Source organism: Drosophila ananassae (genome assembly GCF_017639315.1).
Source record: "Drosophila ananassae strain 14024-0371.13 chromosome 4 unlocalized genomic scaffold, ASM1763931v2 tig00000073, whole genome shotgun sequence".
Classification (NCBI taxonomy): Eukaryota; Metazoa; Arthropoda; class Insecta; order Diptera; family Drosophilidae; genus Drosophila; species Drosophila ananassae.
This window is the reverse complement of record NW_025319042.1, coordinates 626,584-640,728: the sequence shown is the minus strand read 5'-3', so window position 1 is coordinate 640,728 and position 14,145 is coordinate 626,584. Positions and strand designations below refer to the sequence as shown.

At 34.6% G+C, this 14,145-nt stretch overlaps 1 protein-coding gene across 1 annotated transcript; it reads right to left on the bottom strand.

The window, feature by feature from the left end:
• Positions 1-264: 264 nt before the first annotated feature.
• LOC123257868 (ATP-dependent zinc metalloprotease FtsH-like) lies at positions 265-2,404 on the bottom strand. Its single transcript, XM_044717840.1, has one exon. It carries the CDS (start codon positions 2,382-2,384, stop codon positions 546-548), a length of 1,839 nt encoding a protein of 612 aa, XP_044573775.1. The 5' UTR covers positions 2,385-2,404; the 3' UTR covers positions 265-545.
• Positions 2,405-14,145: the final 11,741 nt, after the last annotated feature.

Genomic DNA, 14,145 nt, shown 5'->3' with positions numbered 1-14,145 from the left:
TACTACGATCTTCAAAACAAAGATTAACAAGCACGTTACGAAACCTATCTTTCGTAGTACTTCTCACTTCTGCTAATAAGGACTTAATATTTTCTTGGCAATGCACTCTCTTTACCGATTCAGCCGGTTCAACCATACCAAGAACATTCTTTACCAAAGATTTTTCTTCACAACTAAATATGAACATGTAATAACCCATCGATAAAGTGAAGAGCAAGAACATAGCCGGAAGTAAAAACGGAGCTAATACATTTTGTGACGCAGGGAAAATAAACCAGGTAACAGTTGCTATTGACACAGTTACAAATAATCCTGATAAACATAATTGTGCTTTTCTTCTATAATTCTGATCAATAACTGTACTTACACCAATAGAAGCTATATCAATCATTACTCACACCTCATTAAACATTAATACTAACTGAATGATAGCATTATTGTGATGAAAATGCAATATTATGAATATTTTAATACAATTTATATTGACAGTTACAATTCTGAATGTTTTATTGCAGCGTTAGCTGATTAGCATTTTTAAGATGAGGTCAACTCTCATAGAGAGAGGATTTTTTTATTTTCTCATTCTTCTCATTTTCCTCTCTAACAATTTTTTTTCCATTTAATATGTCCTTTATTTCATCTCCTGTTAAAGTTTCAAACTCCAGTAGATTTTCGGCAATGAGATCTAAGCCTTTCTTATGCTTGGTCAAAATGTCTTTTGCTTTTTCATAGCAAGAAGATACAACTTTCTTCACTTCTTCATCTATAAGTTTTAACGTATCTTCAGAAATTATCTCAGAACCATGTATGGTTTGTTCGCGATTGTGATAGATCGGGCCTATTTTGTCACTCATTCCCCATTTTGTTACCATAGCGCGTGATAAATCAGATGCTTGTTTTATATCCGAAGATGCACCGCTTGTGACTTTATCGTAGCCAAAAATTAGCTCTTCTGCCACTCTTCCACCCATTGCAACAGTTATATCTGCTAGCATCTTTTCTCTTGTGAGGGACACTCTATCTGTTTCTGGTAGTCTCATAACTAAACCGAGTGCCCTACCGCGTGGAATAATTGTTGCCTTGTGTATAGGATCAGAAGCAGGCATATTAACAGCAATCATCGCATGACCAGCTTCATGGTATGCAGTCAGTCTCTTTTCCTCTTCTGTCATAATGAGAGATCGCCTTTCTACGCCCATCATCACTTTATCACGTGCATATTCGAAATCATCCATGGTAACAATCTTCTTGTTTCTTCTTGCAGCGATAAGTGCAGATTCATTCACCAAATTTGCTAGATCAGCCCCTGAAAAACCTGGTGTTCCTCTTGCAACTGTTTTCACGTTTACATCTGGTGCTATTGATATTTTCTTTATATGAGTATTTAATATCTTTTCACGCCCATTTATATCGGGTAAAGAAATAGTAATCTGTCGGTCAAAACGACCAGGTCTAAGCAGTGCTGGATCTAAGACATCCGGACGGTTAGTCGCAGCAATTATTATTACACCTTCATTAGACTCAAAGCCATCCATCTCAACTAATAACTGATTTAATGTTTGTTCTCTTTCATCATTGCCGCCACCAAGACCAATGCCACGATGTCTACCCACCGCATCTATTTCATCTATAAAAATTATACAAGGAGCATTTTTCTTGCCTTGATCAAACATATCACGAACACGACTTGCACCAACACCCACAAACATTTCAACAAAATCAGATCCAGAAATACTAAAGAATGGCACATTAGCTTCTCCTGCAATTGCACGAGCAAGTAAAGTTTTACCAGTTCCAGGAGAGCCAATCAAAAGGCACCCTTTTGGTATTTTTCCACCTAATATTTGAAATTTTTGCCTTTGTTTAAGAAAATCAACGATCTCTACTAGCTCTTCTTTTGCTTCATCAATTCCGGCAACATCATCAAATGTTACTTTTTTTCCACTAGTCATGAGTCTAGCCCTTGACTTGCCAAAGCTTATAGTTCTGTTGCCCCCCGCTTGTGTTTGTTTAAGAAAGAATAGCAAGAAGCCAATAAAGATAAATGTTGGGACCCATGAGATAAGTAATCCACCAATTACGTTCATGGCAGAATCTCCAGTTGAAAAGGAGAATCTCACTTTTCTATCATGTAAATTTTTTATTAGGTCGCTATATATGACACCGCTTGAATTGAAACTTGAACCGTCCCTGAACTTGCCTTCAATGCTCTGGTTTTTTATGACAATATTTTCTACATCATTGTCTTCTAGTCTAGTTAAAAATTCCGAAAAAGGTATAATTGTTTTACTTTTACCTACATTTCCGCTGAACTGAATATAAGCAACTGAAATAAGAACAATAATTACTAACCAGATCAATAAGCCTTCTAAAAATTTTTTCATTTCTATTTCTAACTAAATACTAATCAAGCTTACCAAATTTTGTTTTATCGTGCTATTAATAATGCATTGAACCTTATCGTCATTGGTATTTTTTCCGTTATAATTTACATCAGGATAAGCAAGCACCTTTCCATCTTTTAGCACTACAGGCAAAGAATAGAAAACTTCAGGGCAGCAGTTGTAATCCTTCAGAAATTCAGGAACTTTTTGTGTTTTTTTTAATGGAGCGATGATAACTGAACACTCTTGATTTCCGAGTATTGTGCAGCTAAATCTGTTATCCCATTGAGTAGGTTCATTTAAAGGTAGGTTTAAGGTAATTTCTTGTATCTTTGACGATTCTCTAATTATCAAGATATTTTCTCCATGTTTTCTTATTTTACACCCAGAAAGTGTACAATTAACATTACTATCCTTTTGCAATATTTTATTAAATATTACGATAAGGCTGTTGTACCTTGGTTTATAATGTTTACTGGCAATTGCCATTATGGAGTAAAGAAGAAGCCTCAAGGCTATTTCCTCTGGCAATTGATAAAACTCACTTAGTTTAATTTCAATATAACCAAGATCATGCACATTAACGCAGTCATTAAACGCAAGGCGTGTGTAGTGCATCAACGCTTTTGCAGCTCTTTTCATATGAAGGGCTGTGAGGCATATTCGCTCTGTTAAAATCTCTTGATTATCACTTGCTTTAAGTAAGTTACGGTATAAAGTTCGCCTGTATTTTAAGTCATAGTTGCTTCTATCTTCGATCCATTTTAACCGATGAAGCTTAGCGTACTTTTCTATTTCACTACGACTAAAATTTAACAATGGCCTAAATATATAAATACCATTTAGGAAAGACTTGTAGTCCATTGATGATAATCCATCTACGCCACTACCTCGCTCTAATCTTAACAAGAACGTTTCTGCTTGATCATCTTTGTGATGAGCAACAAGTAAATATTTAACATTATTATTTTTACACCACTCTGCTAGTAACTTATACCGTGCTTTTCGTGCCTGTAACTGAATATTGCCTTTAATATTTTGCTTCTCCCAATTTAATATGAACGATTCCTTTGCTCCAAGTTCCTTTGCATAACTTACAACAAAATCAGCTTCTTTTTGAGACTCTGGACGTAACCCATGATTTACTGTTAATGCTGTAGGAAGTGAAAGCTTGTTTTTTTTTGCCCAGTTAGTCATTAAGTGCAGTAAGACTATACTATCTACACCACCTGATACTGCAACTGCAACTTGATTGTTATAGAAAGCAAAACTATTAACCACATTTTGAAATAATAACTCTAATTCCATTATGTCTCTTGATGGCCAGACAGGTCAGATCTCTTACGTCATACCGCGACTTATTTGTGGTATATATAGATCCCGCTAACAAGCAACGAAATATGACAAGTTTGTCCTTTTTTGTCTACCCCAGTGCCCTTTCTTTATGTCATCCCAGTGTTTGACACTGGGATCCAGGTTTTAATGCAAGAAACTATTTCTTTATTCCAGAAAATGAAAATTCCACTCTACGATTTTTAGCATGCTCTTTTTCATATTTAGAATTTCTAGAATCATCTTTTACATTAACCAAAGGCTCAGTTTCACCTTTAGAAGCAGTTTTTATTCTGTTTTCTATGTAGGGTGTACAACTAACCATAAATTTTTTAGCTGCATCTGCCCTTCTAGCGCCTAGCGCAAGATTATATTCATGAGAACCACGGTTGTCAGTGTGACCAGTTAAAGTAACCTTCGCGTCAGGGTTATCTTGTAACACCTCCATTACGTCAAGTAATGCATCTGCACTTACTTCAGCAATACTAGATTCATCATAACCAAAGAAAACTCTTTTATTACCTATCTGCTTAACAACAGAATTTATTTTATTTGTTGTATTTGCTCCTTTTTTTGGGCAAGAACTTACACCAGTAAGTAATAAACAAAAACAGCACATTATAACCAGTCTACTCCACATTACTAAACCTCCATAAATTTTAAATAGTGCGTAACTTTAATTTCAGTAGCTAATATCTCTCCATATTGTAATATAGTCAAGAGAAATAAAATACTAAATACTTTTTCTACAACCTTACAATTAATTTTCCTATAATATGCTGGACTCTGAGTAGAAAAATCCAATAAAAGAATAAAAAGTACAATTTTTTATTGTACTTTAAGCAAATATACTTTTAACTTTATTATTAATCTATTACGGTATTAAACAGATGTTTTCTAAAATAATGAACAAATATGCAATCTTATAAGTTTTTAGAGGAAGTATTATATAGGGTAAAGAATATCGAAAATACGCTAAAAGTACTAAACCAAAGCCAATTGAATATAGAGGACAAAGTTGAACAAATGAGTCTTCTAGAAGAAATCAGACATGAAATTATCTCTCATGACGCAATAAAGGAATCATTAGCAGATGCTCTTGGTAACAAAAAAAGTGCAAATACTCAGCAGCTAAAGTTAATAGAGAGAATACATAAAAGCAACAGTGCTGTTCCTATTGATTTAGTAAAGTCTTTATCCAAAGCTAAGGTTGAATGCCAAGATTTATGGAAGCTATCTCATTCTGAAACCAGTAACTTAGAAAAACTAAAAGAACGTTTTACTGATTTAATCACACTCATTCGCGAAGTAGCTTCTATAAAATCGCAGCAATTAAAATGCTCAAAATACGACTCACTGCTTGCTGACTATGACTCTGATATCACAGAAAAGAATATAAGGGAAGTATTCCCCAAGGTAGGCAAATTTTTTAGCGAAAATGTAGATAAAATAATTGAAAAGCAGAAAAAGGATAAGGTTACTAATATACAAAAAGTTGCTACTCAGAAACAGATTGAACTTGGCTCATTATGTTTACAGCAAATGGGTATTGCACTAAATGAGATTCGTACTTCTTATTACTACCCTATAGATTATGATGAATCTGATTTTTGTTATGGTTTATTTTCACTTTTACGGCATAGTGGTTATGCAATTTATCAAAAATGTTTAGCGCAAAATTCTATAAGTAGTCCAATTACGAGACATGTTATGTATGAAACTCAAGGGTTATTCATGGAAAGGATGATTGGAACATCCAGAGAATTTATTGAGTTTATTCAACCACACATAAAAGAGAAATTTGCTATAAAAGGCAAAACTAACGAGAAAGTTAGCAGTGTTGAAAATTTGTACTTGATTTTCAATGAAATAAACCTTTCTTCTTTTTTAAAAAATGCAGATGAATTTAGTCTGTTAGCTCATATTATGTTGAGAACTAGGTTAGAACAAGATATAATAAATGGTACATTGGAAGTCAAAGACCTGCATGATGCGTGGCTGGAAGGTATGAAGCACTATAAAATTCCAGTAAAAGCTGAAAATGAGCTAAACACTTATTTTCAAGATGAATATTGGGCAAGCGGTGTTATGGGCTACTTTCCTATAAAAATTATTGCTTTAATTGCTGCTGTGCAGATTTTCTCTTTCGTTAAAAAGAATCATTACGAATCATTAAGTGCTATAATAAAAGGAGATTTTAGTTTACTTATCAGTTGGTTATCTCAAAATGTATACAGTGCAAAGTGTGGCCTGGAACTGCTAAAAAAAGTAACAGGTAAGGGTTTAGACGTTGAGTGTGTTACTTACTACTTATCTGAAAAGTATAATTTGTCTTAATAAATGGTTTTCTTGAGTTATGTATGAATTTTGTTCGAAAATTAACCGGAAAGTTTTATAGCCTTTTTACTTTCAAAGGTTTGTTTGCTAGCGATATTGCTATAGATCTTGGCACTGCAAACACTTTAGTTTATCAGAAAAATCAGGGAATAGTGCTTGATGAGCCTTCAGTTGTAGCAAGAATAAAAGAAAAAGGAAGCTACGTTCCTTATGCTTTTGGTAAAAAAGCTAAAATGATGCTTGGAAAAACGCCTGGAGAAATAGAGGCGATAAGGCCCTTAAAGGATGGAGTTATTGCTGATTTTAAAAGTGCGGAAGAAATGCTAAAATATTTCATACGCAGTGCAAACACAAAATTCACTGTTAATAAACCTAATATTATCATATGCGTTCCATCTGGATCCACGCCAGTTGAAAGGCGTGCTATACAAGATGCAGCAGAAAGTGCTGGTGCAAATGAAGTATTTTTAATTGAAGAACCAATGGCTGCAGCAATCGGAGCTGGGCTCCCGGTTACTGAACCTGAGGGTTCTATGATCGTTGATATAGGAGGCGGTACAACTGAAGTTGCAATTATTTCTTTAGGCGGAATTGTTTATTCACGTTCTGCCAGAGTAGGTGGCGATATTATGGATGAAGCAATAAAATCATATATTCGTGAAAATCATAAGTTATTAATCGGTGAAACAACCGCTGAGAAAATTAAGAAAAGCATAGGTTCAGCTAGTCTGCCAGGTGAAAATAACAAAGAGGGAATGATAATTAAAGGCAGGGATTTAGTGAGTGGCATGCCAAAAGAAATGCTTTTATCAGAATACCAAGTTGCAGAGAGTTTAATAGAGCCTGTACATCAGATAATTTCTGCTATTAAGACTGCGCTGGAGAGCACTCCACCTGAACTTTCTTCTGATATAGTCGATAGAGGAATAGTTTTATCCGGTGGTGGTGGATTATTACGTAATCTAGGTAAAGTTATCAGTGAAACAACAAAATTACCGGTTCGTGTTGCAGATGACCCACTTTGTTGTGTTGCCTTAGGTAGTGGAAAAGTGCTTGAAAACATGGATTATTTTGGCCATGTTTTATTCAAGCAAGATTAAATTATTTTTGAAGGTAGTTTATTGAATTGTTTTGATGGAATTATGTAATATAAATGAGATCCCAGTGTCATGCACCAAGTAATTTGAAGGCAACTTCTAGCAGAAAAGGGTGTCATCCGAGTAGCTAACACTGGGATCCAGGAAACTTGATTACAAATAAATATGCTGTTTTAATGAATTTGTGTAATAGAAGCTAGATTCCAGTGTCAGCTACTTTCATGACATCATCTACTATGTAAATTGCCCCCAAATCAAAACGTTTGCACAGTTGTATGTTGGAATGACACAAGATTTGCGTTTATAAATTAAGGCGATTATGCTAAAAGAATTTGAAATTGAACCTCTGCTAAAAGATAAAGCTCCGCACCAGATCAAGGCTATTGTTGCAATGCCCGGGGGAGTTGATAGCTCGGTTGCTGCAGCACTGCTACATAACCTTGGGTACCAGGTGATAGGTGTAACTCTTCAGCTATATGGCACTGATGGCAATGCTAACGCAAGAAAGGGTGCATGCTGCGCTGGACAGGATATTTATGACGCTAAGCGTGTAGCTGAAAGTGTTGGCTTTCCTCACTATATTTTAAACTATGAGGAAATATTCAAAAAGGAAGTAATAGAGGATTTTGCGAGTACCTATATGCGTGGGGAAACTCCCATACCATGCGTGAGATGTAACCAAACGGTAAAATTTCGTGATCTATTGCAAGTTACAAAAAATCTTGGTGCGGATGTGCTCGTAACAGGACATTACGTGAGAAGGTTAGAAAAAAATGGTGAGGTAAAGTTGTGCAGAAGTATTGATAAAAGTAAAGATCAAAGTTATTTTTTGTTTGCTACAACTCAAGAGCAGTTAAAGCTTTTGCGATTTCCGCTAGGTGGGTTCTATAAAAGTGATATAAGAAAATTAGCAAAATATTTCAGTTTACAAATTTCTGAAAAGCCAGACAGTCAAGATATATGCTTTGTTTCCGAAAGCTATAGTAAAACAATAGCTAAATTAGCTCCACAATCTGTACAGAAAGGTAAAATAGTGGATGTTAATGGAAAAGTGCTAGGCGAGCACAGTGGCATAGTAAATTTTACAGTGGGGCAAAGAAAGGGCTTGGGTATCGCACACAATGAACCTCTTTATGTGATAAAAATTAATACAGAAAATAATGAGGTTATAGTAGGTCCGATCAACGTATTAATGCAAAAAAAAATATTGATCAAGGAGTTAAATTGGTTAGAACAACCAAAGGAAGGTATGGAAGTAACTGTGAAGCTGAGATCATCACATGCGGGAAGTTTAGCAACAATACATTCAACTGACGAAAAAAATAAAGCCTGTGTCATTTTAAACGACGATTACTTTGGCATCAGTCCAGGTCAAGCCTGCGTGGCATATAAAGGTGAACAAGTTATCGGCGGTGGATGGATATGCTCTTAACTAAAAGCTTTAATGCAGAGTGTAAACATACAATAGACTTCTTGCATAACCATATAACATTGGGAATAGAAACAAAAAAACTTGCTTGACAAACTCCGCCAGCCCCCTTATCATGAAACTGAAGCTATTTATTTATCTTCTCTGTACAGATTAAATGACAAAAAAACTCACGTATCTGGCGTCTCATGTTTAATTTTTTGCACTATGTGCACTCTATGTCTTTATCAAATTTCTGGGTTTTTACCTACACAAGCTGAAATACGCTTATAAAGCATTTAAAACATTAAAAAACGCCAACTTAAAAAATGGATAGTGAATAACTAGCTACCCTAGGGTTTCTTTTGCCTTTTTTTCTGTTTAGTAAATTTCTTAACGTTTATAATTTAGATTAGTTGCGGCTTAAAAGCAGCTAAATCGCGGTTATTAAGTGTTTAGAATAAAAAAACGCCATACTTGAAAGTATAATGTAAGTAATTAGCCAACCACGGGGCTTCTTTTGCCTTTTTTTTCATTTGGTAAATTTCTTAATGTTTGTAGCTAAACGACAACCGTCATCCCGCTGCTTGTTAGCGGCTAAGAGATACCGCGAATGAATCGCGGTATGACGGTTCGCGGCGGCATAAAGATAAGTCTCGTCATCCCGCTGCGTATTAGCGGAATCTCTTGTTAGCGCTGCGGCGGTATGACGGTTCGCGGTGGCATGACGATAAGCCTTGTCATCCCGCTACGTGTTAGCGGGATCTATGTTGAGAGATACCGCGAATGAATCGCGGTATGACGGTGTAGATAGTATCCCGCTGCGTGTTAGCGGGATCTCTTGTTAGTGCCGCGGCGGTATAGCTATACCTTTTTCTACTTAGTTTGGGTTATGCAAGAAGTCTAATAACATTTGTTGCTATTTTGCCATGTATCCCTTATACTATAAAGTAGAACATTATGGGTTTCAGCAATGATAAAAGAAATTGAAGAACTAATAAAAATTGTTGGTAAGGGTAATTTATTAGAGACGTTATTTATTTTTTTAGGTAGCTTTCAACATGCTGACTTAGGTCGTTTTATGGATCACAGAAATCATTTTGGTTTGTCTGAATTCATTAGAAAAAAAGAGGAACCATTAGATAAATATTTTAACTTAAAATTTAGTCTACAAGGGCTGTTTTTAATTTATGCTCAAGCTTATCGAATTCTAAGTGAAAACAATAACCTGAATACTAAAGATGTCATAGATAAAATATATGAAGTTATTAAAGGATCTGAGTTAAATGAATATATAAATGAAGTAGTAGATGGAAGAAAATTAGATTTACTTAACATCTTAGCAAATCCAAAGAGAGAACCAATATTTAAAACAGAAGAAGATTTTGAAAATAAAGTACTCATTGGTCTTAGAAAGTTACTAAGTGAAGGAAATACATTAAACAAATATGACAGAGAATTTGCATTAAATAAGTGCGTTATCAGCAGCTATTATTCCATTCATGACATAAAAGCAGATAAAGATATAGCATTGTTCTTTTCTTTGGGTGGTCACTATAAAGAACTTTCGTCATCTAACAAAACAGTAAAAAGAGAAGTATTAGAGATATGTGAGAATCAGTTAATAGAGAGCTATATAATGTTCTTAGCTGGCAAACTACACATGATCGGATTATCAAGTAGAGATAAATATACAATCGACCATGAGAATGTGGATCGGCAAGAGAAAGCATTGAAAATGGATGGATTAATATATCCTATAAATACAAAAAACACCCTAGAGCAACTGTTAAAAAACCAAAATAGTGATGAATTTGAACAATTAATAACGAGCCCTGATAATATATACTACTCAGTGCTGCAAGAAGAGAATGAATGTAGGCCAAATCCTATCACCAGCAAGAAAAAAGAAAAAGACCATAAAAACACAGTCTGTAAACTTATTTTAGGTATGTTTGTATTATCTGTTGGGTTATACGTTGCTGATTATTTCTTTATGGAGCAAAAATTATTTAATCCAATAAAAGGTGTCCTACCACAGGATAATTTTGTTAATCTAGTAATTGCTGCAGTGCTTACTATCGTAATAGTATATGCCTTATTTCAATTATTGAAACCACCACAGGAACCACCACTTTCAACAGTCAATAAGATGATGAATGAAAATTTAGGACCGCTCCATGCAAAACAAGCTTAGAACTACATAAATGTAGCAACTTAAAAGTACATATTGTATAATGCTTATTCTTAAGTTAAGAGGTAATTTATGGATTTAAGTAAAATAACAGCGGGACCAAATGCGGTGAATGTGGTAATTGAAATAAGTGCGAATGCTGAGCCTGTAAAGTATGAATTTAATAAAGAGTTTGGGTTGTTACAAGTTGACAGATTTTTGTCTACCTCAATGACTTATCCTTGCAATTATGGGTTTATACCAAATACCTGCGCAGGTGATGGTGATCCTGTGGATGTTTTGGTGCTAACTCAATTTCCCTTAGCATCTAGTGTTTTAATATCGGTGCGTCCAATAGGCGCATTACTCACTAAAGATGAAAAAGGAGAAGATGAGAAAATATTAGCTGTGCCTGTTTCCAGTGTTGATAGCTATTATGACAATATAAAGGACTATTCTGACTTATCTAAAAGCCTACTAGATAAAATTACTCATTTCTTTTCTCATTATAAAGATCTAGAAAAGGGAAAAACGGTAGCAGTTGGAGAATGGGTTGGTGTAGAAGAAGCAAAACAAATTGTTGCAAGCTCTATTAAAAGCGGAAATTAGTTTTTGTTGATTTATAGCTAAAGTGGCTCTACGATTTGAAAAATAACAAATTCGTCATTCCGCTACGTGTTAGCGGAATCTATACCGCGCACAACTGCACGAACATTGCAATATGGCACATAGTAAATGATGTCATCCCAGTGCGTGACACTGGGATCCAGACTTTCCGTAAAAACGTTATATTTTAACATAACACTTATATGCTCACCAACTTAGTGCTAATCAAAATCCTGGATCCCAGTGTCTGGGCACTGGGATGACAAGAAAGGGAGCACTGGAATTTTTGTTTCAGCATTAGCCATGCATCTGAACAGATACAAATATTGCAATTAAAAGCATTAGACAGGTGGTAGAGGTCTTGGTATTATATAATCTTTAGGTTCTAAATTTGGAAGGGTGGCCGAGCGGCTGAAGGCGGCGGTTTGCTAAACCGTTATACGACCCAAAAGTCGTATCGAGGGTTCGAATCCCTCTCCTTCCGTATACTGTTTTTAGCACGGTTTAAATTCGCTATATTAGCATGTTTTTAGCCTATTTACCAGCGTACCTGATTTTGTTGCAATGGTTTTTATTTCCATTGTCACTGAGATCACTATTAAAAAGTTGGCTAGCATTGACTCAGTATTTATTATAGAATTGGTTATTAACTAAACAACTTTACTTGTATGTATAAAATACTAATTTTACTGTTGATAGTGTTGCCACTTAGGTTGCTTGCAACCGAGATTGAAATTGTTGCAGATGTAAATGGTGAACCAATTTCAAATTTAGATATCGAAAAACGCATCAACTTTATAAATTCATTGTTTGGCACTCAAAGTGTTAATCAAAAAGAAGCAAAGCCTCAAGTGCTTAGGGAGCTAATAGACGAAATTGTCATTATCAATGAAGCACAGAGGCTGAATATAAAATTGAGCAACGAGGAGTTAGATAATGCTATTATGTTATTTTTAACCCAAAGTTTTAAACTTAAGGCTAATGAAGTTGATCAATACATAGAGAAGCATAATATAGATCTTGGTATTTTAAGAAAACAAATAAAATGTCAGTTACTGTGGAGCAAAATTATTGAAGTAAGAATTGTGCCATTTATTAATATAAGCGATAAAGAAATAAATGATGTAAAAAGGCAAACAGAAAAGCCGAATTATCTTATCACGTTCCAAGAGTTTATAATTCCTGATCAAAAAGACAAGGACGTTTATGGTATAGCTGAAGATTTAGTAAAAAAATTACGCAACAGTAATAACCCAGAATCTCCAATAAAGATGCGTAAAGCAACAGTTAATTTAAGTCAGCTAAAAGGAAAACTCAAGAGCGTTTTAGAAGGATTAGAAACCAGCGACATAGCAGGTCCATTCAGTTTCAGTGAAGGTTACTCCGTTATAAAAGTAATAGATAAAGTACAACTTAATCATGCACTGCTGGAAAGCACTTTAAAATTAAAACAGATTGTGGTTGAAGGTTCAGAAAGTTTATTAGATAATCTCAAGGAGCAAAAAGTTAATTGTTTAAATTTTGATAAATTAGCAGATAATTTTAAGCTGCCAAACGCAAAAGAATTTGAAATAAAAATGCGAGATTTAAATCCTGATTTACAGATTTTATTTAGTAAAACAAGTGTGAATGAAATAGTAGAATTGAGAGAAAATGGCACTGCAAAGTTGATGATGTTGTGTGATATCAAGAGTAATGTAGCGGGTATAGAAGCAATCAAACAGAAAATGTACCAACAAAAGATTATGATACAAAGCAACTTGTTATTAGATGATATGCGTAAAAATGCAGCTATCAGTTATCGGTATAGTTGAAGTCAGAGAGTGTCCTTGTCTCTGTCTTTGTGTGCCTTTGTTCTACAAAATTTCAAAAAATTTGAACAAATGTAGTTAAAGTAGCACATGAAGAATATAATGCTAATTGGTGGTGGAGTTGGAAATGCAGTGTTATTTTCGATAGGGAAGGCATGTCTTGAAAATAATAACAAGGTTTTGTACTTCGCTGGCTATAAGAAGTTAAGTGATGTATTTAAACGAGCACTGATAGAGCGTGCATCAAATGCGGTAGTTTGGGTATGTGAAGAAGGATTGATAGAAACAAGCAGAGATCAAGATAAATCCTTTCATGGTAATATAGTTGATGCAATAGTCTCTTATCAACAAGGAAGATTAGGTATTAATTTGAACGTTATAGATAAAATTATCACTATTGGTTCTGATAAAATGATGAAAGCTGTGAATGAAGCTAGAAAAACAATTTTAAAGCCATATCTGAAGTCAAGTCATATAGCAATATCGTCAGTTAATTCTCCTATGCAGTGTATGATGAAAGAAATCTGTGCTCAATGTGTTCAGCAACATATAAATAAGGAAACAGGAGAAAGAAGTTTTGTTTATAGTTGCAGTAATCAAGACCAGGATATGGAGTTTATTGACTTTGACTTTTTAAGTGAGCGCTTGAAGCAAAATAGTTTACAAGAAAAACTTACTGCGAAATGGATAGATCATGTTCAAAGATATTAAACAGCACAAAAAGGAAATAAGAGAGCAATATAGAGCTATAAGAAAAGATATTGATGAAAGTTATTCCAGTTATGCAGCAAATTCCCTTATTAATCTCTTTAATCAGAACTTAAGCTACGTTAAAGGCAAAACAATTGCGGCTTACATTCCAATGGATGGGGAAATAGATGTTGTGCCTTTGATGCATAGTTTACTCGATTTAGATTATAAAGTAGCAATTCCTAATAAAAATAAGTTACTAAAATTTGAGGAATGGAACAAAACAAATGAAGACGTAATTCCTGAC